The 27296-nt window shown below is 42.1% G+C and overlaps 1 protein-coding gene across 5 annotated transcripts in view; it reads left to right on the top strand.

The window, feature by feature from the left end:
• The window catches only part of LOC126457873 (E3 ubiquitin-protein ligase RNF13), a 118304-nt gene that overhangs the window by 43449 nt on the left and 47559 nt on the right, over positions 1-27296 (top strand). For all 5 annotated transcript variants that reach the window (XM_050094540.1, XM_050094539.1, XM_050094538.1 and 2 more), the window contains one exon: positions 386-584. In XM_050094540.1, coding sequence (XP_049950497.1) covers positions 386-584 — 199 coding nt within the window. The remainder of the gene's footprint in view (positions 1-385; positions 585-27296) is intronic.

Here is a 27296-nt window from a genome sequence, read left to right on the forward strand (position 1 = left end):
CAGCTGGTTTTGTTTCTTTGAATGTCTTCAGGTTGTTGAGTTGTGGTGAAGCTTCAACATTACATATGACAAACCAGACCAGCTATGCTGTGACTTCAGCACAACTTGGAAACCTGAAGGTGTTCAAAGAAATGAAACAGCTCGTATCACAATAAATGTGTAAAATTACAGCTGAGATGGTTTTAAGTAATCAGTAACATTAATGTCAACTGTGGGTTCAACATGATCAAGAGTACTGAATTTATTGCACCACTTGGTGTTATTGTGTATCAGAAGCTGTTCTGTGTTAAAAATACTTAAACTGGGAGAGTATCTCTGGATAAGAAAAGTAAATGTAACAACAAATCAGTTTCTCTGTGGCAAGTGAAAATTTTTTCTGATGCAGGGAATGTTGGTCCTTGCTAATCCACTAAATGCATGCTCTCCCATTGAGCCACCGCCACAGGATTCCGATGGAGATCTCCTGGCTGTATGGATGGTGCTGATCAAAAGGGGTGATTGCACCTTTGAAAGCAAAGTTAGGAATGCACAGAATGCCAACTACAGTGCTGCAATAGTCCACAATGTAAATTCTAGTATTCTCGGTGAGTATTTCACTTGGATTCTATAAGAAATGAGAGAAGTGGAAGGTGAGTAATACAGAATTTGGTGAATTATTCTACTGGCAGAAAATGTTTTACACATTTCTTTATTTAGTGAAACACGAACATTTAAGAATATTAAATGCAATAAACGAAGAATTTTACTCCTGTCGCACACTCCATCTGTGGCATTGAGTCCTGTTCTACACTACAGTAAATCCCAATTATTGTTGAATATTTGTACAATATTATGTTGCATAAGTGTTCATTGCACAGATGTTCCTTCAGTGATAGGAGCATCACTTGCTTTTAAAATGAGACATCTAAAGAACTTCCTAAATTTTTCATAATAGACCAACTTTGGTTACCTGCAATCCACTTCTTTATAAATACTTCTCAACAGTTCTCTGATTCTCAGTAATTTGCTCACTGAGAGGTGGAACTAAGGACTTTTCTGTTTAATAAGAAATTTTGTTTGCAACACAGCCTGGAACATAGTGTGATATTCCTCAGTGCATGGCATGGCAGTGGATACAACAGTATTAGGACCTTGGAGAATCCAGATTGAGCATGAAAACTGATCTTTGATTTGTCTCTGTACCAGCCTAGGATAGTGAAGTGGTGTGCGTATTATACCAAAAGCCATTTTTAATGCAGTACGATTGAAAAGAGGCACTAAATTTCCAGAGCCAGTGTCTACAGTTTGTTACTAGTTTTGGGGGGGACTTGGCCGCAAAATAAATGTGCAGCAGTCAAGAAGGTGCTCCATTATGAACAAGGACATGACAGCTGTCTGCATAACTAAGGTAGAGGAGAAACTTGAAAATGAAGCAATATTGCATACTGAAATTGCAGAATCATCTATCCAAAACAATGCATGTAGTGTTTCAAACCAGTGTGAAATGTATAATGTACATATTAAATAAATATTATCTCAATTAAAAAATAAGTTTGATGATGGGAAGAGCTAATATATTGAGTAAGTAAAAAAATAAGCTCACAGCTCTTCCTGATGTGAAAAATAACAAATGATGTGAATGATAAAGTTCTCAAGACACTATTTATAAAGCATATTCACAAATCTGAAAAGAACAGTGAGGTTGTGTAGCAAAAATACCACCTAGACAGTAATGTTACGAAACATTGTCATAATACAATGTCTTAATTTTCCGAGTGGTATTTTTGCTGTACTTTCACCACTACAGCCAACAAGGAGTTGAGGATTGTGTCAGATGGAATGAGACGAGTAAGGTAATGTAGAGGGAAAGAACAGTGTGGAGGGAAACAAGGCAGACAGCTGGGAAGAAACAGTAGCAAGGGAAGTGGGTAGGAATGTGGTACCAATGAGACCACCCTAGTTCAGGCAGGGAAAGTTGTGGCACATCCCGTGATGGAGGAATCTGTTGTAAGAGGGGTGGGGGGTGGGGGTTGGAGGTAGGGTAAAAAGAAATAGAGGAGGATTGTGCAGAAAATAGATTAAAAGAATAAAGTAGAAGGCATAGAGAGAGAGGTGGAGCTGGGTTACATGGGAGTAAGGTCAGGATGATTGAAAGATGATAGGATGTATTGCAAGGACAATTCCCATCTGTATAACTCAAAGAAGCTTGTATTGGGAGGGAGGCAGTTGTGAAACAGGTATTGAATTCAGACCTGTTGAGGTACGCTTGGCAACAAGTTATGCTATTGAGTGATCAACTTTGCTCTTGCCCACTGTCGATATTGGCCATTCATTTGAGTGAATAACTAATTGGAGCTCGTGCCTACATAAAGTTTTGTGCAGCAGTTGTGGCAAAGATTTTCCTTGTTTGCCAACACCCAGTGAACTGATGTCAGTGACACTCTCAGTCCAGTAGCTTCCATTTGTGAGTTTAAGAAGTTTAGTAGTGCAAGTTGTTTTCATTTGAATTTTAGTATTAGCGTGGATAGGGAGTATGCTTGCTGTGTGTGGATGCAGAGGGAACTAGCTGCAGTTCACAAACAGCTGAAGACACAGTCAGCAGTCTGCTGGCTGCTGCCTGGGGTTGTAGCAGTAGCGGTAGTAGAGAAACTGGAGTCTCACATGACACACTTAAAGTGTTACTTGTTTTGCCCATTAGCTGTGCTGAGGGGGTACTTTCCAGTATACACACCACACAGTAACTGCTGTAAGTGGACAAGTAGCTGCTCCTTCAGCAGGGTCCTAACAGGCATGGAGAGGGGGGGGGGGGGGGGGGAGGGGTACTAGTTGTCAGGACCGCCAGTGTTAGCCACATTCTCAAAACCTTTAGTGAAATACTGCCCAAGTCTGAAAAGAAGTCCAAGCAGTATCATACCTAGAACTGATAGGGGTACTTTGGTTTGGAACTGAATGGAGTGCCTCAAGTTCAGTGTTGCACTACACAGTGGAAGCAGCTACTCAAAAAGCAGGGTGCATGTGAAGTGCACTATTTTTATTTTTAGGCTAAGCAAAAGTCTAGTGTCCTTTGATGCACACTCAGCAGTCAATATGAATGGAGATAAATCAGATAGCCTACAAAGACACTTAAAATGTCACTGCAAATTGCTGAAACATTCATGACAAAATCCTTGAATTTACCATCCTCCAAGAAAGCAGCCGTGTTCAAATTATACAAGGAACCGGTGGAACCAAGAGCTCGATGCAATTTTAAGTAGAAAGCTCCAAAATATTTAAAGAGATCTAGAATGTATATGAAAAGAAATGTTAGATATCATAGAAGGGGATGTGCTCATTGAAACCAGCAAAAATATTATGTCTATCAAAGTTGAAATTGAGTCTGTGGTGAAATTTATTGGTATGTAATTAACCGGTTTAGGTGAACACAAATTAATTGTTGGATATTTTCACTGATAATCTGATTCCACTGTAGCAGTTGTAGAATCGTTCAAAGGAAGTGTACACCCAGTAGTGTGGAAGTACCCCAAGCATGCAGTATTATTTGAATGAAACTTTAGCCTACTGTGTGCAGACTGGAATGTCTGTGGATTCATTGCAGGTGGATTGGGCAATCTTGCGAAGTATTTTTGTACACATTTTCCAAAAACTTTGAGCAGTTAGTTTGACAACCTACAAACAATGGAAATAGTTTAGATCTTGTAGCTGTGGACAGGACTGACCTCAGCAATAGTGTCAGTTCCTTGCTTAGTAGCTAAGTAGCTTAACTTGACTGTCACACAAAATTCTGTACGGAGGTCATATAGGCATCCCTAGCTTTGATAAGCACCAGAAGAGTTGAAAACAAATGAGCCACAAGATCCAGAGGACTCCTAATTTGAATTTTACGGCTTAAGCCACTTACTTAGCTTGTAGACAGAGATTAATGATCGTGAGGTCACCACAGGAACAATGTTTATGGAAGTTCATAAGTATGTCAAGAAGCCCAGGAGAATCTGAAAAGAGCAGGTAAGTAGATGTTAGTATCCTACTTAGCCAATGAAATAACGGAAACTTCACATAGACACATACGCAACGTAGGAAAACATAAATTGCTACTTACCACAAAGAAGACATGTTAAGTTGCAGACAGGCACAATTAAAAGACAGTTACAAAAAGCTTTTGGCCACACACATAACCAGAAAAAGAGAAACAGAGAAACACACACGCAAGCATACCTCACGCGTAGATGACTGCCAACTCCAGCAGCTCAGGCCAGAATGCAAATTTGGAGGGGGTGGTGAAGGGTAAGAGACAGTAGTGTACGAGTGGGGGACAGAGGAATGCTGTCCAGTGGAATGTGCAGGGAGTAGAATGAAAACAGGTGCAGCATCAGGAGGTTGTGGGGCAGGGAGGTAGGAAAAAAAGGAGTGAAAAGGAGAGGAGTGGGGAAAGGTTTGTGACTGCATTGTCAGAGTGTAGCAAACAAAGAAGCTGGGAGATGAGAATGGGATGATAAGATGGAGGGGGTTGGAAACTGTTGGATGGAGGGTGTGGGGACAGTATGTTGTATCACAGGGCGGTCACTTTTGCTCTTGGCGTTGCCTGTTCATTCTGGTGAACAGCTGGTTGTTAGTCATAACAATATCAAAAGCTGTATAGTTGTTGCAGCAGAGTTGGTAGATGACATGGGTCCTTTTGTTGGTGGCCCAGCCCCTAATGGGGTTGGGTTTCCTGTGCCATTTCCCCTCATACCCCCAATCCTTCCACCATCCGCAAGAACCAGCTGTGAAGGAGTGCTCCCTTCATCACTCAGTACCATTCTAGACTGGAAAAACTGAACTACACCCTTCACCAGGGCTTTGCTTACTTATCGCCATGCCCTGAAATGAGGGTCATCCTACCCAAGATCCTTTTCACCCCTCCTAAAGTGGTGTACCATCACTCACCTGACCTCTACAACATTCTAGTCCATCCCTATGCCATTCCCAATCCCAACCCCTTGCCACTAGGATTATATCTCTCTGGAAGACTCAGGTGCAAGAACTGCCAAATCCACATGCCCAGCATTTCCTATTCCAGTCCTGTCACAGGTTCATCCTACCCCATCAGGGACCAGACCACCTGTGAGAGGAGCTATGTCATTTACCACCTCTGCTACATCCGTTGCACAGCTTTTTATATTGGTCATACTACCAACCAGTTGTCTACCAAGATGAATGGCCACTGCCAAACTGTGGCCAAGAGCAAAGTAGACCACCCTATGGCACATCATGCAGCTGAGCTTAACTTGCTTGATTTCCATGTCTGCTTCACTACCCGGGCCATATGGATATTCCCCTCCACAAACAGCTTTTCTGAAATGTGCAGATGGGCGTTATCTTTTCAACACATTCTCTACTCCCATACTTATCCTGGCCTCAACCTTTGATGACATACTGCCCCCACACCCTCCACCCAATAGTTTCCACCCCCCTCTGTTCTATTGTCTCTTCCCCATTCTTGTCTCTCAGCCTCCTTGCTTGCCACCCTCTGACAACACACTCGTTCATCTTTCCCTGGTCCTCTCCTTTTCACTCCTTTTCTCCCCACCTCCCTGCCCCACAACTGCCTGATGCCGCATCTGTTGGCACACTATGCCAGATGGTGTTCCTCTGTCCTCCCGCCCCCACCCATACACTCTTATTCCCTCCCTGTCTGTGCTTCCTCCAGATTGTTGCTGCCATACCACTTGATGTTTCCCTTCGTTGCTCTTCTCTATAGCATTAATTTTCTCATAGTCCATTTGTTTTCTTCTTTCCTTTGTTTATTCACTGACTTCCAAACTGTATATACTTCCGAGCTACACTGAATACGTGATCGTCTGTGCACAACACTGGCTTTATGGTGGCACAGGTTGTTGCAGCATCTGGTGCCCCAGATTCTTTCCTCCAGTAATTATAAATATACTTATTCTTATTGTTCCCACTTCATCCCTCATCCTGACATACCTTAGCATCTTATTTTCCACACCTCCCTGTGCTACACCAATTTTTGATCCTCTTGCTAACCCCATTCCCCACCCCCCTGTCATCTCTTATCACCACACACACACACACACACACACACACACACACACACACACACACACACACTTACTTACATATTTCATCTGTTCCTTTTCCACCACGTTACTGTACATTTTTAACATATTTGTGCATATTTTTATGTAGTTTCACATAGTTTTTTACTATTTGTGTGTATTTTTGCATATCTGTGCATTCTTTTGCATACCTGTGCGTGTTTATACATGTCTTTATGTATCTGTTACATGTCTTTCCTCTTATCCAGTTTCTCTCACAACCATCAACACCTATTTTGCTCCACAGTGGACCCCTGCTCCACCTTCCTGTACCAGTTTAGAAAACTATCCATTTCCCTGGCTAAAACACAGTCCCACATCCTATTTCTTAAATGCTGCCTAAACCATGGAATCCTCCCAAAAAGCCTAACCATAAAAATTTCTTTTTGTGGGTCCCATGCCGCCTTTCAAAATGACCTTTACCTTTTCAGATTCCACCAATCCCTGGCCCTCACAAGCCTGGAATTGCAAAAACACATCTCAATGACTCAGGTACCCCAGAACCATCTATCATTCCACTGCAAGAGGATACTTCTGTGGAATCCCTGCTCCCTACATCACATCTTTGGAATTAAGTCATTTGCTCTCCAGTGCCTGGAGAAGCATTCCAGACACCAGCTCCAATAGTTATTAAACCTGCTAACATCTTACTGCCCTCTTGGGGCACCACTATCCAACCCTTATTCTACCCGCAGTGTTACTCCTTGTCCATCCCTCATAGCACCTAAACTCTGCCTATCTGAACTTTTAAACTTGCCACATCCTCCAAAACTGATTGCTAACACACTACCAAATCCAGAGCCAAAACATTCCCACAGCACTGTTGTTAATGTTTTCATCAAAACCCTCAGCTCCACAGAAAAAGTTTAAGTCCTATCCGAAGTTGCCTTCAGTCCTGTGCGAAGGCACTGTCTTTAGCTGTTCACATAATTTAACCATGCTGGACTTGTCAAAGACTACTCTCCTTCTCCTGATCCTTGCAATGGAAGCACTTCTTTGTTGCCAGTCCCTCCAAACAAAACCTACCTAATTCCTACATTGAAACCTCCTTCCCCCAGTTCATACCACCATCCAACCATGATCCTTCCCCCCCTCCAACCTAACCACCCACTGGTCACCTTCAAGGAATTCCGTGCCTCTAGCTCAACCTCACTATCCTTCCCCAGGTCTCTTCCTCAGAATACCAACCTTTTGGCAGAAGAAAGAATAACCATGCACAACCTCAAAGCAAGTCCTGACCTAGTCGTCCTACCTGAAGACAAAGGTTGTTATGAACTGCAGTGAATACGTGGCAGAAGGCCTCCACAAATTATCTGATTCCTCCACATATAAACTCTGCCACAGTGATCCCAACCCAGAAGTCCAACACAACCTCCAGTCCCCTGCTTAAAGCCCTAGGCCCTTCCCATAACCTCTCTCCTGAATCCATTTTAGTCCCCACCCCTATAACGTACCACACACCTGCTTTCTACATGCTCCCCAAAATCCACAAACCCAGCATCCTGGATTCCTCAGTGTCTGATTATTGTGCCCTGTGAAAGAATTTTGGTCCTTATTGACAAACACCTCCAACCAGTTGCCCACAATCTAGTCTCCCACATCAATGATACCAACCATTCCTTCACCAACTCCCCACCATCCCCGCCCCTTTTCTTTCTCGATCACTATTCATCATTGTTGATGTCAGCTCCCTGTACACTGACATCTGGATGCCCATGACCTTGCTGCTATTGAACACTATTTTTCCCCAACATTCTTCAGACTCCAGACCCACTACCTCATTCCTCATACACCTTACCAACTTTATGCTAACCCACAACTACTTCTTCTTTGAATGGAAGGTATAAAAACAAATCTACAGCTCATCCATGGAAACCCGCATGTCACCTGTATGTGGTCCATCTAGAGGCGGCCTCCCTAGCCTCTCAAAATGTCAAACCCTTAGTCTGGACCAGGTTCATTGAGGATATCTTCATTATCGGGACTCAGGTTCAAGACAACCTATCTTAATTCCTTCACAGTCTCAACACATTTTCTCCCATCTGTTTCACTTGGTCCAACTCAACCCAGTGTGCCACCTTCCTAGGTGTTTGCCTCATTCTCTCTGATGGCTTCATCCACACCTCTATCCATATTAAACCCACCAACCACAAACAGTGCCTGCATTTTGACAGTTGTCATCTCTGCACAACAAAAAATCCCTCCCATACAGCCTGGTCACACCGGGACAATGTATCTCCAGTGACAAGAAGTGCCTTGGTCGGTACGCTGAGGGTCTCACCAAGTCCTTCACAGACAGGCACTGTCCCCCAGACCTAGTCCACAAACAGATCTCCTGTGCAATTTCCCCTCACATCACCAAATCCTCCCACCACCCCCAAGAACAGACCACAAAAGAATGCTGTCTTCATCACTCAGTACAGGCCCTTACTGGAACAACTGAACCACATCGTTCACCAGAACTTTGGTTACCTATCATTGTGCTTTGAAATGAGGGGCATCCTACTTGAGATCCTCTCCATCCCTCCTAAAATGGTCCATCCAACCTCCACAACATCGTATCCCATCTCTATGCCACTACCAGCCCTTTGTCACAAGGATCATACCCCTGTGGAAGACCCAGGTGCAAGACCTGACCAATCCAACTACCCAGCACTATGTACTACAGTCCTGTCACAGTTTTTATTCTGCCCCATCATGTCCAGCCTACCTGTGAAATTGTCATGTCGTTTACCAGCTCTGCTGCAACCATTAGCACAGCTTTTTATGTTAGTATGACTACCAACCAGCTGTCCACCAAGATGGAGGGCCACCGCCAAACTATGGCCAAGAGCGACGTTGACTACCCTGTGGTACAACATGCAGCTGAACATGACTTGTTTGATTTCAGTGGCTATTTCAGTACCTGAGCTATCTTGATCCTTCCCTCCACCATCAGATTTTCTGAACCACGCCAGTAGGATTTTCCTTAAAACACATTCTTGTCTCCAACCAATGGCAACATACTGTCCCCACACTCTCCATCCAATAGTTTCTGCCCCCTCTGTCATATCATCTCCTCTTCATTCTCACCTCCTAGTCTCTTTGTTGCCAGTGCACTCACCCATGTTTCTCTGCTCGTCTCCTTTTCATTCCTTTTTTCTCCACTTCCCTGCCCTGCAACCTCCTGACACCATGCCTGTTGGCATTCTAGTCCCTGCACTCTCTGACAGACAGTGTTCCTTTGTTCCCTCACTGATGCACTACTATCGCTTACCCTTCCCTGGCCACTCCAGACTGCTGCTGCCATCCCACATTATAGTTGCATTCTGACCTGAGTTACTGCTTGCTTGTGAGTATCAATGGTGTGTGCTTCTCTGTTTCTCTTTTGCTGATGAAGGCTGTGGCCGAAATATTTGCTTAAGTGTCTTTTAAGTCTGCCTGTTGGATGCTTAATGTAGCTTCTTCACGGTAAGTAGCAATCTGCCTTTTCCTACATTGTTGTTATTCCTACTTAGCCAATGAATGGATGTAATTTAGTCCAATACGATGTACATAGAGGAATTATGGGCGGAGTTTAAACTGACTGTGAATCATTCTGTGAAGAAGAATGTGCCAAGGAAGGGGATTAATAATGAAAAAGACAAACTGTAGGTTAATATCAGAATTCAGAAAATGCTGAGGAGGCAGAGATTGTTGCACTCTCAGTTCACAAAAGAACACAGAAATGTTGACAGTCAAAGTTAGTAGAAATATCTGCATCTATAAAAACATTGGTGCTCAAAGTGTACAGCAACTTCCACTGCTATGCAGTAGCCAAAGATCTTGCTCATAATCCTAGAAAATCCTAGTGCTACATAAAATCAGTAAGTGGTTTGAAGACTTCTGTCTTGTCACTCATCGACCATTGTGGTGTAGCAATAGAAGACAGTGAAAGGTAAGCTTAAGTTTGAAATTCCATGCTTGAAAGAACCATTCACACAAGGGGGTTGTACAAATGTACCATCTTATGTCACACAAAGTCCTGTATGGAGATTGTAGAAATAGGCATCCCTAGCTTTGGCAAGTATCTGAAAGAGTTGGAAACAAGCAGGTCACCAGTTCCAAATGGACTCCCAATTCGGTTTCAGAGCATTATCCCCTTACTTAGGGACTGGGAAAAAGTGCAGGTGACTCCCATGTATAAGAAGGGTAAAATAACAGGCCCACAAAATTACAGACCAATATTCTTCATGTAGAACTCTTAAGAGTGTTCTGGGTTCAAATATGATACATTTTCTTGACAGAGAAAAGCTTCTGGCCACAAAATGCACACATTTAGAAAGTATTGTGCAAAACTTAGATTACCCTTTTATAGCATGATATATTGTCACGTAAAAGAAGGTGTAAGTAGATGAATGATGAACACTAACTTCACTTGACGAAGGTTTATTCAGCACTTGCACATACAAGAGTGCAGAGCGAACTGCCTCCGGCCAGAACACTTACAGTATATATACAGCTACAGAACATTCCAGTACAATGATTCTTCACGTTTGTGGATGCTTCTAGAATGTACTCGAACCGAATATAGAAATTAAAACTGTACAGTCCAGGTGAGTTTTGAACTCACGACCTTCCATGCAACAGTTTAGTATCATCACCACTACACCACGGTGCTACTCAGCTTCTTCTGCAACATTGCTCCCTCCTTAAGAGAACAGCATCTCGATGTTACATCGTCCTAGTCTGGGGACGAGTCATCGGTCCTGCATACTCCAACTCCCGATGACTGATTCTCGCCCTGGCAGTGATCATCTTAGAACTTCTTTTGCTGCTATGCTCTTCATCACCTTTCAGATTGTTGCCTGTCACTGGAGCTTTGAATTTACCCTGGGTTGAAGGATCCTTATAGAGCTTCATTCGAAGGACATGGACCGTATCTCTGATCTTCCATCGTCTTGTGTCGGGGTCGAAATCTTCAATTTCATAAGTAACATCAGACATCTGTCTTACAACCTTGTTGTTGTTGTTGTGGTCTTCAGTCCTGAGACTGGTTTGATGCAGCTCTCCATGCTACTCTATCCTGTGCAAGCTTTTTCATCTCCCAGTACCTACTGCAACCTACATCCTTCTGAATCTGCTTAGTGTATTCATCTCTTGGTCTCCCCCTACGATTTTTACCCTCCACGCTGCCCTCCAATACTAAATTGGTGATCCCTTGATGCCTCAGAACATGTCCTACCAACCGATCCCTTCTTCTGGTCAAGTTGTGCCACAAACTTCTCTTCTCCCCAATCCTATTCAATACTTCCTCATTAGTTATGCGATCTACCCATCTAATCTTCAGCATTCTTCTGTAGCACCACATTTCGAAAGCTTCTATTCTCTTCTTGTCCAAACTATTTATCGTCCATGTTTCACTTCCATACATGGCAACACTCCATACGAATACTTTCAGAAATGACTTCCTGACACCTAAATCAATACTGGATGTTAACAAATTTCTCTTCTTCAGAAACGCTTTCCTTGCCATTGCCAGCCTACATTTTATATCCTCTCTACTTCGACCATCATCAGTTATTTTGCTCCCCAAATAGCAAAACTCCTTTACTACTTTAAGTGCCTCATTTCCTAATCTAATTCCCTCAGCATCACCTGACTTAATTAGACTACATTCCATTATCCTTGTTTTGCTTTTGTTGATGTTCATCTTATATCCTCCTTTCAAGACACTGTCCATTCCATTCAACTGCTCTTCCAAGTCCTTTGCTGTCTCTGACAGAATTACAATGTCATCGGCGAACCTCAAAGTTTTTATTTCTTCTCCATGAATTTTAATACCTACTCCGAATTTTTCTTTTGTTTCCTTTACTGCTTGCTCAATATACAGATTGAACAACATCGGGGACAGGCTACAACCCTGTCTTACTCCCTTCCTAACCACTGCTTCCCTTTCATGTCCCTCGACTCTTATAACTGCCATCTGGTTTCTGTACAAATTGTAAATAGCCTTTCGCTCCCTATATTTTACCCCTGCCACCTTTAGAATTTGAAAGAGAGTATTCCAGTCAACATTGTCAAAAGCTTTCTCTAAGTCTACAAATGCTAGAAACGTAGGTTTGCCTTTCCTTAATCTTTCCTCTAAGATAAGCCGTAAGGTCAGTATTGCCTCACGTGTTCCAGTGTTTCTACGGAATCCAAACTGATCTTCCCCGAGGTTGGCTTCTACTAGTTTTTCCATTCGTCTGTAAAGAATTCGCGTTAGTATTTTGCAGCTGTGACTTATTAAGCTGATAGTTCGGTAATTTTCACATCTGTCAACACCTGCTTTCTTTGGGATTGGAATTATTATATTCTTCTTGAAGTCTGAGGGTATTTCGCCTGTTTCATACATCTTGCTCACCAGATGGTAGAGTTTCGTCAGGACTGGCTCTCCCACGGCCGTCAGTAGTTCCAATGGAATGTTGTCTACTCCGGGGGCCTTGTTTCGACTCAGGTCTTTCAGTGCTCTGTCAAACTCTTCACGCAGTATCGTATCTCCCATTTCATCTTCATCTACATCCTCTTCCATTTCCATAATATTGTCCTCAAGTACATCGCCCTTGTATAGACCCTCTATATACTCCTTCCACCTTTCTGCTTTCCCTTCTTTGCTTAGAACTGGGTTTCCATCTGAGCTCTTGATATTCATACAAGTGGTTCTCTTATCTCCAAAGGTCTCTTTAATTTTCCTGTAGGCGGTATCTATCTTACCCCTAGTGAGATAGGCCTCTACATCCTTACATTTGTCCTCTAGCCATCCCTGCTTAGCCATTTTGCACTTCCTGTCGATCTCATTTTTGAGACGTTTGTATTCCTTTTTGCCTGTTTCACTTACTGCATTTTTATATTTTCTCCTTTCATCAATTAAATTCAATATTTCTTCTGTTACCCAAGGATTTCTACTAGCCCTCGTCTTTTTACCTACTTGATCCTCTGCTGCCTTCACTACTTCATCCCTCAAAGCTACCCATTCTTCTTCTACTGTATTTATTTCCCCCATTCCTGTCAATTGCTCCCTTATGCTCTCCCTGAATCTCTGTACAACCTCTGGTTCTTTTAGTTTATCCAGGTCCCATCTCCTTAAATTCCCGCCTTTTTGCAGTTTCTTCAGTTTTAATCTACAGGTCATAACCAATAGGTTGTGGTCAGAGTCCACATCTGCCCCTGGAAATGTCTTACAATTTAAAACCTGGTTCCTAAATCTCTGTCTTACCATTATATAATCTATCTGATACCTTTTAGTATCTCCAGGGTTCTTCCATGTATACAACCTTCTATCATGATTCTTAAACCAAGTGTTAGTTATGATTATGTTGTGCTCTGTGCAAAATTCTACCAGGCGGCTTCCTCTTTCATTTCTGTCCCCCAATCCATATTCACCTACTATGTTTCCTTCTCTCCCTTTTCCCACACTCGAATTCCAGTCACCCATGACTATTAAATTTTCGTCTCCCTTCACAATCTGAATAATTTCTTTTATTTCATCATACATTTCTTCAATTTCTTCATCATCTGCAGAGCTAGTTGGCATATAAACTTGTACTACTGTAGTAGGTGTGGGCTTCGTATCTATCTTGGCCACAATAATGCGTTCACTATGCTGTTTGTAGTAGCTTACCCGCATTCCTATTTTCCTATTCATTATTAAACCTACTCCTGCATTACCCCTATTTGATTTTGTGTTTATAACCCTGTAGTCACCTGACCAGAAGTCTTGTTCCTCCTGCCACCGAACTTCACTAATTCCCACTAAATCTAACTTCAACCTATCCATTTCCCTTTTTAAATTTTCTAACCTACCTACCCGATTAAGGGATCTGACATTCCACGCTCCGATCCGTAGAACGCCAGTTTTCTTTCTCCTGATAACGACATCCTCTTGAGTAGTCCCCGCCCGGAGATCCGAATGGGGGACTATTTTACCTCCGGAATATTTTACCCAAGAGGACGCCATCATCATGTAATCATACAGTAAAGCTGCATGCCCTCGGGAAAAATTACGGCTGTAGTTTCCCCTTGCTTTCAGCCGTTCGCAGTACCAGCACAGCAAGGCCGTTTTGGTTATTGTTACAAGGCCAGATCAGTCAATCATCCAGACTGTTGCCCTTGCAACTACTGAAAAGGCTGCTGCCCCTCTTCAGGAACCACACGTTTGTCTGGCCTCTCAACAGATACCCCTCCGTTGTGGTTGCACCTACGGTACGGCTATCTGTATCGCTGAGGCACGCAAGCCTCCCCACCAACGGCAAGGTCCATGGTTCATGGGGGGGGCTTACAACCTTATAAGGTCCAAAGTAGTGCCTGAGTAGCTTCTCAGAGAGACCAACCTTCCGAACAGGAGTGAAGATCTAGACGAGGTCACCAGGCTGGTAGACAACAGGGCGGTGGCTCGCCTCATATCTTCGGTGATGGTTTTCTTGAGCGTGCAGAGTCGAGCTAACTGTTGAGCTTCCTCAGCTCTGGTCAACACCTGGCCGATGTAGTCATCGTCTACGTCATCAGGACGTAACGTAAACACAGTGTCCATCATCGTAGTCGCCTCATGCCCATGCACCAGGAAAAATGGCGTAAATCCTGTGGTGTCTTGTTTGGCGGTGTTGTAGGCAAACTGTTGCTCTGCTCAACATTGGCGAACCTTGATAGTATGTAGGGCAAGGTCTTATTAAGGCGTTCAGGAAGCCTGTTTGTTTGCGGATGGTAGGCAGTCATAATGTGATGAGAAATGTTGCACCAATGGTTTATCTCTTTCACAAGATTCAATTGAAAAAAAAATTCCCCTGGATCTGTAATTAATGACCTTGGGGCACTGTGTTTTAATAAAATGTCTTCCATGATGAATTTGGCTATCTCGGATGCTTTGGCTGTTTTCACGGCTTTTGTAATGGCATAAGATGTCAGATAAACAGTGCAAACAATAATCTATTTGTTGCCACTCGCAGACACTGGAAATCGTCCAAGGAGGTCAATCCCAACGTGCTGGGAAGGCGTTTCTGCTGGCGGAATTGGTATGAGTCGGCCAGGTGGTTTCTGAGGAACTTCCTTTCTCCTCTATCACTCTCGACAGTGTGACACATAGTGATGGCCAGAAAAATCTCTTGCGGATTCTGTCGTATATCTAAATAAATCCTAAATGTCCAGCCTCAGGTGTGTCACGGAATTTCTGTAAAACATCTAAGCGCATGTGTTTAGGAATCACTGGTAGCCACCTCTTTCCAAACAGATCAAAGTTTTTCTTGCAAAGTAATCCATTAACTACCTTAAATTGTCCTTTCACATCCTCTGACTGGCAAGCATAATTTGAGATATCTTGGCATCCTTCTTCTGCTCAGCAGAGAGATCCTGTGGAGTGCAGCGAGACAGTCACTACCTTCATCAAAGTCTTGATGGTCTTGCACAGGGTTTCTTGAGACACAGTTGGCATCTTGGTGTTTTATTCCACTTTTGTACGCTATGGTAATATCATACTCTTATAGATGTAGTGCCCACCTGGTGAGTCGTCCTGTTGGAACCTTAAGTCCTGTCATCCAACAAAGTGAATGATGGTCTGTAACAACTGTGAATGGCCTGCCGTAGAGATGCTGTCGAAATTTGCTCATGGCCCAGATCACAGCAAGACATTCTCTTTCTGTAGTTGCGTAGTTTCTCTCGACTTTTGTAAGTGTCCTGGAAGCATAGGCTATAACCTTCTCTTTTCCATCTGAAATTTGCACCAGAACAGCACTGATCCCATACCCACTGGCATCTGTGTGTAGTTCTGTAGGTGCTCTCTCATCATACAGACCAAGTACAGGGTCAGTCATCAGAGCTTTTTGCAGCACATCAAAAGAATCTTGTTGAGCACCACTCCAGATAAATTTAGTATCACATTTTAACAACTCTTGAAGTGACCTGGCTTTGATACAAGTCTTTGATGAAACAACGGTAATAAGAACATAATCCAAGGAAGCTTCTCACATCCCTAATACTTTTAGGGATAGGAAATTCCGTTATAGATCTCACCTTTTCTGGGTCTGGCCACACACCTTCGTTTGACACAAGGTGTCCAAGTATTGTGATTTATTTTCCTCCAAAGAGACAATTTCTTGGATTTAGTTTCAGTCCGCCTTGTTGGAGACACTTAAGAACGGCCCTCAGTCTTATTATATGCACATCAAATGTCTCTGAGAACGCTATAATGTCATCTAAATAACAAATACACATCGTCCACTTCAAGTGCTTTAGAAGATTATCCATCATCCGTTCAAAACTTGCTGGTGCATTACACAAACCAAACGGCATTACCTTAAACTCATACAGGCCCTCAGGAGCGATGAATGCAGTTTTCTCACGATCAGCCTCATCAACTTTGATTTGACAGTATCCCAAGTACATGTCCATGGTTGAGAAAAACTTAGCCCCCTTCAGACAATCTAGTGTATTGTCAGTTCGTGGAAGAGGGTAAACATCCTTTTTAGTTATCTTATTTAGCTTCCTGTGATCAGCACAAAAGTGCCAACTGCCATCATTCTTTCTGACAAGAACCACTGGTGAAGACCATGGTCTTTGCGAAGGCTGAAGGATGTCATTCTTCATCATTTTTTTCTACTTCGTCATGAATTATTTGACGTTCCGTTGCTGACACATGGTATGCTCTCTGGCTTATTGGTTGATGGTCTCCAGTGCTAATCTGGCGCTTCACCCTCGATTTGTCTGATTTGCTCTTCACCTTGGATTGAAGCATTCAGAGAACGCTTGAAGAATGGCAAGTACCTTCTCCTGTTGTTCCTTAGTGAGATCTGGTGATAGTCGAGCCAGAAGATCTTGTCTCATAGTGGTAGTGCCAATTTTGCCCACAGACTTGGCATCGGAGGTTTCTAAGACGCTCAGCTGTTCTGCAATTAATGGCTGAGTGTTTGCTGTGCACATGCATCTTGGTAGGATCTGGGGTTCTCGGTGATAGTTAACTACCCACAATTCTCCGAATCTGTTCTTAAATGAGACGATAGAGGCTGGGATGACCAAGTTTTACTTCAGTGGTATGCTTGTCTTACATTCCACTACAAGATCCATGGGTTGATGCATGGAATGACACGTGACAGTTACCTTTCTAGCACTGACTGCAGGAATGATCACTTCATCCAGCACACAGTCTCTACACGCTCGGATGCGCATCTTCCTGTCCACAGTATCTCATCTCATCTAGCATAATCTTTCAAGTGACCACAATCTATAACTGCCTGAGAAGCTTTCAAAAAGTCCCATCCGAGAATGATGTCATGACTACACTCTTGTAAGAAGATGAATTCTAAGGGCTGTAATAACCCCTTATACTCTCACACCTTAGCCACCTTCAGCAGAGATGTTTTTCTGTCGACGAATAAGGTTTTCTGCAACTGGCGACAGTACTTCTCCGAAATGTCTTAATATGATGCTCCAGAGTCCACAAGAGCTTGGGCTGGTCAGCCATCCATCCATAGTTTCCTATCATTTTTGTAGTGATCGACGGCCGGGGATTTTTTTCTTCGGTCGCCTCACCTCTAGGAAGGTCACACCCTTTAGTTTTCCAGATTGCGGCGGCTAGGTGATCGGCCAGAGCTTCTAAACGGCGATGGAGACATTGATCAGTGTGTTGGGGAGCATCCTCTCCAGTGGCTAGCTTGCAGCGATGGTGACCTACATCATCCTGCACCCACATCATCATGTTCATCTTAATCGGCCCGGAGTTGGCGTCGGCTAAGATTGGTCTGCTGTCTTCTGGTGCTGGCGTCGTCATATATCCGCCACCTTTCTTGACAATAGTGCACCACATGTCCCGGTCGGCCACAGTGGAAACGTACTGGTTGGTTATCCTGGGTCCTCCAGATATCAGTCTTGCTTGGTGCCCAAACAGGTTCCTCATGCGGCATTGTAGGAATGTAACTCCACCTGGGTCTTGACTCTCTCTCCGTTTTAAAGGGAAATGAAGGATGAGAGATTGGGTTCAATGTGTGTTCCACCTCCTTCCTTATGACCTCTTGAAGTGTGTCAGTTTTTTCTCGCTGTGTAATCCAAGTGCCTTCTGAACTTCCTCTCTCACTATCTGACGAACACTTGCGAAATCAGTTTCTTCCTCTGTCACAGACATCGATACAATGTTTGGACGCTGCTCAAACGTCTTGTGTGTAATTCTTTTTTGATGCATTGTCTCGATACACTGGCACCATTTTATGAAGTTTTCTGTTGTCGAAACCTCTTTCGGTAGTAGGGCTTGATACATGTCCTCAGCAAAACCCTTCATGAGATGTGTGACCTTATCTTCCTCCTTCATTCTAGGATCCACTATTTTGCACAGCTCCAGGACGTCTTGAATGTAGGATGCTGTAGTTTCTCCTGGACGCTGTGTCGTGCACTTTAATTTATCTTCAGGCTTGCACTTCTGTCGTTGTGTGTCGCCGAAATACTTGCGCAGTTCCACCTGGAATACTTCCCAGCTTGTGAACTTCTCGTCATTGTTCTCATACCATTGCTTGGCAGTGCCCTCCAAGTAGAAAAATACATTAGCCAAACACACGGTGTCATCCCATTTGTTAAATTTGTCTATACGCCCATATACCTTCAGTCACTTGTTTGGATCTTTGCCGTCATCACCAGAGAACCCAGAAGGATGTCTCATGTGATGGCACACAGTTGCTGTCATCGTAATGTCCTCTTCTTCTTCTGTCTCCGATCATTTGCGATCGGTTGAATATGGCTCAAACTCGCATTTCTCGCCACATAAACGGTGGCTTTGTCGTGGCCTGATGGGAGCCAATGTGTTGTCAATAAGGGGCGCTTTCACTAGGTCCAATACCCAGCATCTCCACCAGAATAATGTCGCGTAGTAATAGGTGTAAGCAGTGAATGACGAACACTGACTTGACTTAACAAAGGTTTATGCAGCACTTGCACATACAGGAGTGCAGAGCAAACTACCTCCGCCCAGAACACATACAGTATATATATACAGCTACAGAACATTCCAGTACAATGATTTTTCACATTTTTCAATACATCTAGAATGTCCTCGAACTGAACATAGAAATTAAAATTGTACAGTCCAGGTGAGTTTTGTACTCATGACCTCCGTGGCGTTACTCAGCTTCTTCTGCGACAATATTGTGAACTATGAATGAAGAGATTCTATATTCTTAGATTTCCAGAAAGTGTTTGACATAGAGCCTACCACCACAAAATGTTAAAAAAAAAAAGGCCAAAAGTATCGAATAAGTCCTCAGGTTTCTGACATTTGTTGGTTATTTGAAGACCTTTTAAATAATAGATACCAGTACTTTGTCCTCGCGCGTTATCCAGTGAGTGTTCATTAGACACAAAATTTACATCAAAAGTACCCCAGGAAAGTGTAATAGGACCATTCTTGTTCTCTAAATGCATAAACAGTCTGATGTATCGGGTGAGCAGCAGTCTTCAAGTGACAGGACAGTGCCATCATTGAGTAACTCTAAGAGGATGTAGGATGACTTATACAGAATTTGTATTTAGTCTGATGATGGCGTGCTCTATGCACGGAAAAATGTAAGTGCAGATGAGTAGTAAAAATAAATTGTGTTATGTTTGAATAGGGTATAGGTGGTATACTGCCTCACACAGCCATATCGATTAAATATCTGCGCATAACGTTCACAACTAGTATGGTATGGAACAAGCACATGAGGTCAGATGTAGGGAAGGCAAATGGTCATCTTTGATTTATTGGGAGGATTCTAGGAAAGTGCAGATCACCTAGAAAGGAGACTGCATACAGAATACTTCTATGATCCATTCTTGTGTACTTTTTTGTCCTCATGAGATCGAATTAAAGGAAGATGTGAAGCATTTCAGAAGCATGTTGCTAGATTTGTTACCAGTAGGTTCCATCAAAATGTGTTACAGAAATACCATGTCAACTCCAGTGGGATTCCCTGAGGAAAGATTATTTGCTTTTCACTAAACACTTTTGAGAAAGGTTAGAAAACTGGCATATGTGACAGACTGCAGAATGCTTCTGCTGTTAACCATGAAGATTAGATAAGATAAATCAGGTCCTGTGAAGAAGCATGCATACAGATGTGTTTCCATGCCTCCATTTGTGAGTGGAACAGGAAAGGGAATTACGGGCAGTGATATGAGGAGTCATCTGCCATGCAATGTACAGTACAGTGACTTGTGGATCGCGTATGTAGATGAGGAGTTGGTATATGATATGACTACTGCCACAGGTGGTTGGTTAGGGTGTCTTGCACATGGTTCTTTTACTGTACTGTTGTGGAATAACTACTGTCTAGAATGTTTCATATATTGCGTAGGCAGTGGAATACCAATTTGGGAAAGGTGGAATGACTTGTTGGAAGCATGTTGCTCATTTCAGGATGAGGTGAAAAGTAGATGAAGGCCTAGCATTCTTGGATGATATTAGTTAATGTGGGGAGGGGGAGAAGATTTCTTAACAGCTGTGTCCATGGGGCAGTTGGAAAATTCAGAGTTGTGTTGAAATAGCATGGAAAACCTGTATGTGGACTAGGTTGGAAGGTAGCGCCTCTCTGTGAATTCCTTATTATGACTTTACCTTCTCATCTCGTCCAGTAAGTCTCCCCTGACCCAGGGTTCTGGGTGACTTTTCTGAACAGTACCCCTTTCTCGAAACCTCTCCAGCCCTTTTCCTTCACCCCTCTTCCTTCCCCTTCAAATTTTCTGCCAGGAGGACGACTCACTGGCTTTGAAAGCTTGTAAAACTTTATTCCCCTGCTGCTACTTAGTGAGTAGATCTTTTATCTATCCCTTTACATTTTATTATGACCTTCAGTACATTGGGAATCTGCACTGCAGATGTGCCATGTCAAGGTGATGGCGCAACTGAAAGAATATTTTGTGTGGAATGTGTTGCACCTATCAAAGTGGAGACCCATTTCAGTTTTCCTCAGCCCAGTGCGCCATCTTCCTGGAGGCTGGCCTTCACCTTTGCAGTGGCTCCATAAAAACCTTTGTCCAAATGAAGCTCACAAATCATCAACAGTGCAACTTATGTTCCGTAGGCCAACAGTGTAGTACAACTCAGCAAGTGACATATTTATAAGGAATGTCCAGACTTACTGCTTTGTGATATTTAGTTTTATTAATTTGCCTTTCACTACAGATCTGTTTTGGTTAAATTTGCATTATCAAGTGACCTGTGGTATAATGCAGGTGACGTTATTTTCATTATACATTTTTAGGTTATAGAAGAACATTGCGCATGGATTGCTACTTAAGTATATATAGGGTGTGGCGTGGGAACTTCCTCATTTGAAACGCATAGCACACAGAGACTGATACTCATTGTTGCATGGGTTTGAGTGCAGTCAGAAGTGTGAGACTTAACATGTTTTTTTTTTTTAAGAAAAGGTTAGTTTAGTAGTAGCATTCATGAAGTGGGCAACAGAGGAACATGCATTCGCCATTGCAGCCTACTTTTTGAATGGATGTTATGTCATCAGAACCTAGCGTGCATTCAGGAAACAGTTCAACATCGTGCCTGCAGGTCATGTTCCTGATGGGAAATCAGTTATGTTGGTAAACACCTTTATGAATACTAGAAGTGTGCAAAAAAAGAAACCAGGATCTTCAAGAACGACCAGAATGCCTGTAAAAATCGAGAGGATAAGGATGTCGATTTTAAATTCCTCCAAACATACAGCTACCCTTGCAATTTATGAATGAATGCACAGTGAGACGAATTCTTCATGAAGAGTTGAAATTTCATATGTATAAACTGTCATGGTGCACACACTTTATCCATGATTTTGTTTCCCGAAAAAATGCGTGTGAAGCCTTGATTGATGAGCTGCCTGATAATGCCTTAGTGTTCTTCAGCGACGAGGCACATTTTCATTTCTCAGGCTGCATGAATAAACAAAATATGTGGAATTGGAGTGGCACGAAATCCCGAATACTTATTGAGCAGCCCCAGTGTACAGAACATGTGACTGTTTGGTGTGCACTATCTAAAGTTTGCATTATTGGCCCATGGTTTTTCAAAGAGAATGATAAGCTGTGACGGTCACTTTTGAGCATTATGTTCACATGATTGAATGGTTTTTTCTTCCAGAAATTGAAGAAATGGGTGTGGGTGATGTCTGGTTCCAACAAGATGGTACCACAGCTCACATGGCATGAACATCGACAACCATGTTGCGCGAACACTTCCCCGATCGTCTCATCTCTTTGAGGGGCAATCCCCAGTGGCCAGCAAGCTCACCATATTTAGCGCCATGTGACACTTTCATATCGGACTATCTCAAGTCCTTGGTGTATACCAATTGTCTGCAGACCCTGGCTGAGCTATGGAACAATATTCGTGTTACTATTGCCAACATCGACAGAGATAGGTTGGAAAAAGTGGACCAAAACTTCCGATTTCGACTCTCCAAAAGCATTGACCAGAAGGGAGGCCACCTTTCTGATATCATTTTCAAAACTTAATGGAACAAAACTTTAGATGTTACTTTTTGTAAAGAAGAAAGAATTAAATTGATATCTCTTATACTTTCTGATTTATGAGTTTTTTTAAATAAGGAAGTTCCCGCACCACACTCTGTATTATCTAGATAGTCTGACATACAAATAACATTGTTGGTAACTGTATTTTGACTGTTGTTCTATATTTGCTGAATTAAGTTGCTAATTAATAAATTGTGACAGTAATTTGACAGTTTTGCAACTATGGTGTCATTTGTTAACAAATTACAAGCCATTATACAGATTATATATACATTATTTGGCTGAGTGTATATCTGTATTTGCTATATGTCGCAGTAGTCTATGTTTATAGCAGTCGTAGCTGCTATTAATTTATAGGTGTTTATTGGCTAGATGTTTTTTATTTCATGTGAGTGCTTTTGTTTCTTCTGCTTAAAAAAAATTTGTACATTATAACATTCCCGTACATATTTTGTTGACACTCTTACATAATGTTTCCAGAGTATGTATATGAGCAGGAGTGTTAAGGTTTTCCAGTAATGTGTATCCGCTTTGGCAGTACACAGTGTTTTGAATTTATAGCTTTTCTTTTTTGAGTATCTCAGTAACATTTTTTAAATGGCAGTGATGTTTAAGATCCATCAGTTTGTTCAGTATGTCTTGTAGTTGGTTTCTTACGTGTGTATAAACTTAAAGTTCCTCGAGAATGTTCATGAGAGGACCCTTTGATTCATGATAGGATCCATTGAAATTTTATGAAATACTTGCGTATGTCAGAGAGTCAACACAATATGTATGAGACTTGTAATTTATGGATTTTTTTTTTCCGAAAAGTTAACAAAAGCATACACGTTAAAACAAAAAATGCCTACCCAATAAAAACCCATAAATTTGTAGCACTTAAAATCATTATAAACATAAACTACTATGAACATACAGCAACCATAGATACACGTGCAACCAAATAATGTATATAACATGTGTACAACAGTGCTTATACTTTGTAAACATATGACATTGCAGCTGCAAAACTATCAAATTACTTCATAACAAATTAATCAGCACCTTAATTCAACAAATATTGAGTGACAGTCAAAATATAGTTGCCAACAATGTTGTGTGTATGTCAGTCCACCTAGACAATATATATGTAAGTACTGCATGTCACTTGATAATGGCAATTTAGCCGAACCAGATCTATAATGAAAGGGAAAGAAATAAAAAATAATATCACACAGCAACAAGGCTGGAATCTCCTTATAAAACGTCAACAGTGCCTCCATGTTGATAGCTGTTATCCTTGGCCACTAGAAGTCTCTCTCATATAGTCTGGCCAACCATGACTGGTCCACCTACACTATCGTGGCTGCCTTACTAATACCTTCCATAGGCAATCATCACCAGGTGAAAAGCAGTCTGCATGCTGATCTCCTATGCCACATCCTCACATGCCACTAATTCTCCAACTTCCCCCATCAACCAGCTGGGAATGGTTGCCTCCTCTCACCACCATCGCCAGTTACCTGCTGTACACTAACAGTTTAACAACATACATTTCCACTGCTTCAGCTACCTCTTATCATGCCGTAAATCCTTCCCACCTCCCATGAGATGGTATTCTGTCATCCATTCAGTATACAAAATATTTTTATCCATCATTACACTGTACGTGTCCCCAAACCCTTGCCACATAGAACATCCAGGTACAAAATCTGTCTTTTGCACCCACCTAGCACATCACATTCCAGTTGTGCCACATATATATCCTACCCTATTATAGAGTGTCATCTGAGAAATCAGCTGTGTTATAACTGGCTTTCCTGTATGTTTTGCATGCACAGCTATTTATATGGCCGCAATTACCAACACTCAAATGAATGACCATCACCAAAAATTGTGGGCAAGAGGAAAGGTAACCACCAATAGCAGAACTAGCTGCTGAGCACAACATGCATATATTCAATAGTTGCTTCGCAGCCTGTGTCATCTCTATCTTTTTTTTTTCCAATATCAGATTATGTAGTGGGTACTTGTCTTGCGTGACATCCTTCGATTCCCCACTCCCATCGCTGCAACCTCTGCTAACCCTGCACACGTGCCTCCCACTTTACTCCATTCATTTACACTCTCATTTTTCTTCCTCTGTTTAGTCTCATGCCTCCTGGAACCAGTTAACAGCTTTCTGAACATCAGCACCAATCCTGAAGTGGTGGCCATCCAGGTGATTTTTTAGCGGTTGAAATAGGTGAAAATCACTAGTGAGAGATCACAGCTGATTCAAGGTGCTGTGGCACAGTCTGTCGGAATTGCTGGACCAAATTAAGAGTAACCAAGGCTGCATGGAGTTGTGTGTTGCTTTGCAACAGTGTGGCACCATTTGAAAATAGTTCTGGTTGTCTCCTTTAAGCCAACTTTTGCAAACATTCCAGCATCACGAAGTTCTCTGCTTTATTTGTAACCTTCTTAATGAAAAATGCTTTTGTTTTGCTGAAGAATCTGCAGTACATTTTATGTAGAATGTTCAGTGATTCATTTTTTATGTTATCATATTGCACTTCATTTATTTCTTGCATGAATTACCTCTCCGGTCACAATTCCTCCCTCCCCCCTCCTTCCCTCCCTCTCCCCTCCTTCCCTCCCTCTCTCCCTCCCCCTTATCATTTGTGTTATTAAAATTGTTTCTCTAGTTGGCTTGTATAATGTCCTCCCATATTTTCTTTTTGCATCCACCAGCCTTTGTTACTATGCATAGTAGTAGTAGTAGTAGTAGTAAACTGATCTGTCAGTGTGGAGTTTACTTCCCAGACGTACAGTAGAAGGTATGTTTGGTACTACATATACTCTTTCACTTTGATGGGTTTATCTATGTGTATTATTAGGTGGTACGTATGCTGTAGTTCAGTGTCGTACTACTGTTGGCTGTGTTGTCCCTTGTGTCTGTAGTCAAATCCCCGACAATATTTAAACTAACAATCTGTAAGTTCATGACCTGTAAGTTTAAACTGCTAGAGGACATTTTTATTTTACATAGTTACAAATCTAATGCACAGCAACTTTTGCGTGCATATATTGTTTCCCCTTCTGTAGTATTAAAACTTATTGCTTTGGCACATTTTGTGATACATATAGCATTTTTTCGGTTGATACTTAGCTAGAAGATATGGTAGCACCACCTTCTTTGTGTATTATTGTACAATAGGTACTTACTTACAATTATGTGATTTTCAGTTACAAACCTCCATATGGTTTTCTTTTACTCCATATCTGCTACTAAAACTTTTGGCTTATACTCATGTAGTATTACCTCTAGTTTATCTTTTTTTATTATTTATGTACTGAATGTACTGTTAAAGTATTCCAATTGTAGTCTTTAACTTGAATGCTCTCCCATTACTCTGTTACACTGTAATGAATATCATTTGTCTGCAGCACTAAAGCTGATCATTTCTTTTTGATGTATACTTGAATTACCAGAAAGATCTTTGGACCAGTAACTAGGAGTATACTGTGATTCTTCAGTGTCTTCTGCCATAATTCGTGACCAAAGAGTTCATGGATGAGTAACCGGATGTCATTTTCCAGTGGGCATAATATTTCAGCAAGTGACCATGTTGCCATCATCAGATGCACAGAAGCTGATTGCCAAGGCACTGGTGCAGGGACTACATCTCCTTCACCCCCTCCTCCTGATCTAGCATTCTCTAATCAGTCAGTGCTCAGACATGGGCGTGTGTCCAGCATCTCATGTCCTCCTCCTTCCACTGCCGACTCACTCTGTCCGGGATTTATGTGCAAGGATGGGTGCTCTTAGCATCTCTGCTGTTGCTCTGCCTGCCAGTGAAGTATACTTGTGTGCTTTTTGCATATGTATGGTGCTCCAGGGTCTTTGTTTACTGACAGGATGCCTTAAAAATTCTCACTTAAAGCTCCAGGTCTCTTTGGTCTCAGGATACCAACACTAGCAGTACCTGTATTCTCTCTCATAGGTGCTATAGATGTCAATCCATACTTACTTTCATTATCAGCAAGCAGGCTATTTGCTCTTCTGTTTAAGTTGTGAGACGCATAAAAGGACAGACGGTTGGGGCTGCAGTCCACTGTTTAACATTTTGAGGTCTTGTGAGTAGTTTGACTTAAGGGCCTGGAAACTGCACACACAGAAATGGAGTGTTCTTTATTGATTATATGCACATATTTGGGTTGTGTGAGATTGTCTCTTTCCATTTAATTGCTTGCAGTGATTTGTGTAGTGTTGCCTGGCTGTGTTATTTGTAGGAAGGCTGGGCCGATTTGCTATAGAATCTATGTGCTTTCTTAATTTCTTCATTTAAACAGAAAACCTTGCAAAGCCCTGTCTTGGGGACAATTAATTGATGCTTAACTAGAACATAGAGTATTTCACATAAACAGTGAGCATCTTTATCTAGTGCATTTAGTAGGTATCATTTGATTCAGCTGTTACAAGAATACACTGGATACCAGGATCAATGCTAGTTCACCTTGAGGTCTCTCTGTTTCACAAAACTTACTGCCTCAACATACTGTCTCGTAACACATAGTTTCAGCAGTACTTCTGTTGCTATTTGCCAATATAACTATGTTGTGATTATGTTTTCTTGTTTTCCTGGAAGTTGCTTCTGCAGTGTTGTTGAATTTTTCAAGATATGAATACTGTCTTGTTGCTATTGATTTGACAAGATATTGGTTTACCATTGCTATCAACGTATACAAATACTTTGTTCTTCTTTAGTGAGCTTCCTTTTGCCTCTG

The sequence above is a fragment of the Schistocerca serialis genome, chromosome 2 (assembly GCF_023864345.2).
Source record: "Schistocerca serialis cubense isolate TAMUIC-IGC-003099 chromosome 2, iqSchSeri2.2, whole genome shotgun sequence".
NCBI classification, from domain to species: Eukaryota; Metazoa; Arthropoda; class Insecta; order Orthoptera; family Acrididae; genus Schistocerca; species Schistocerca serialis.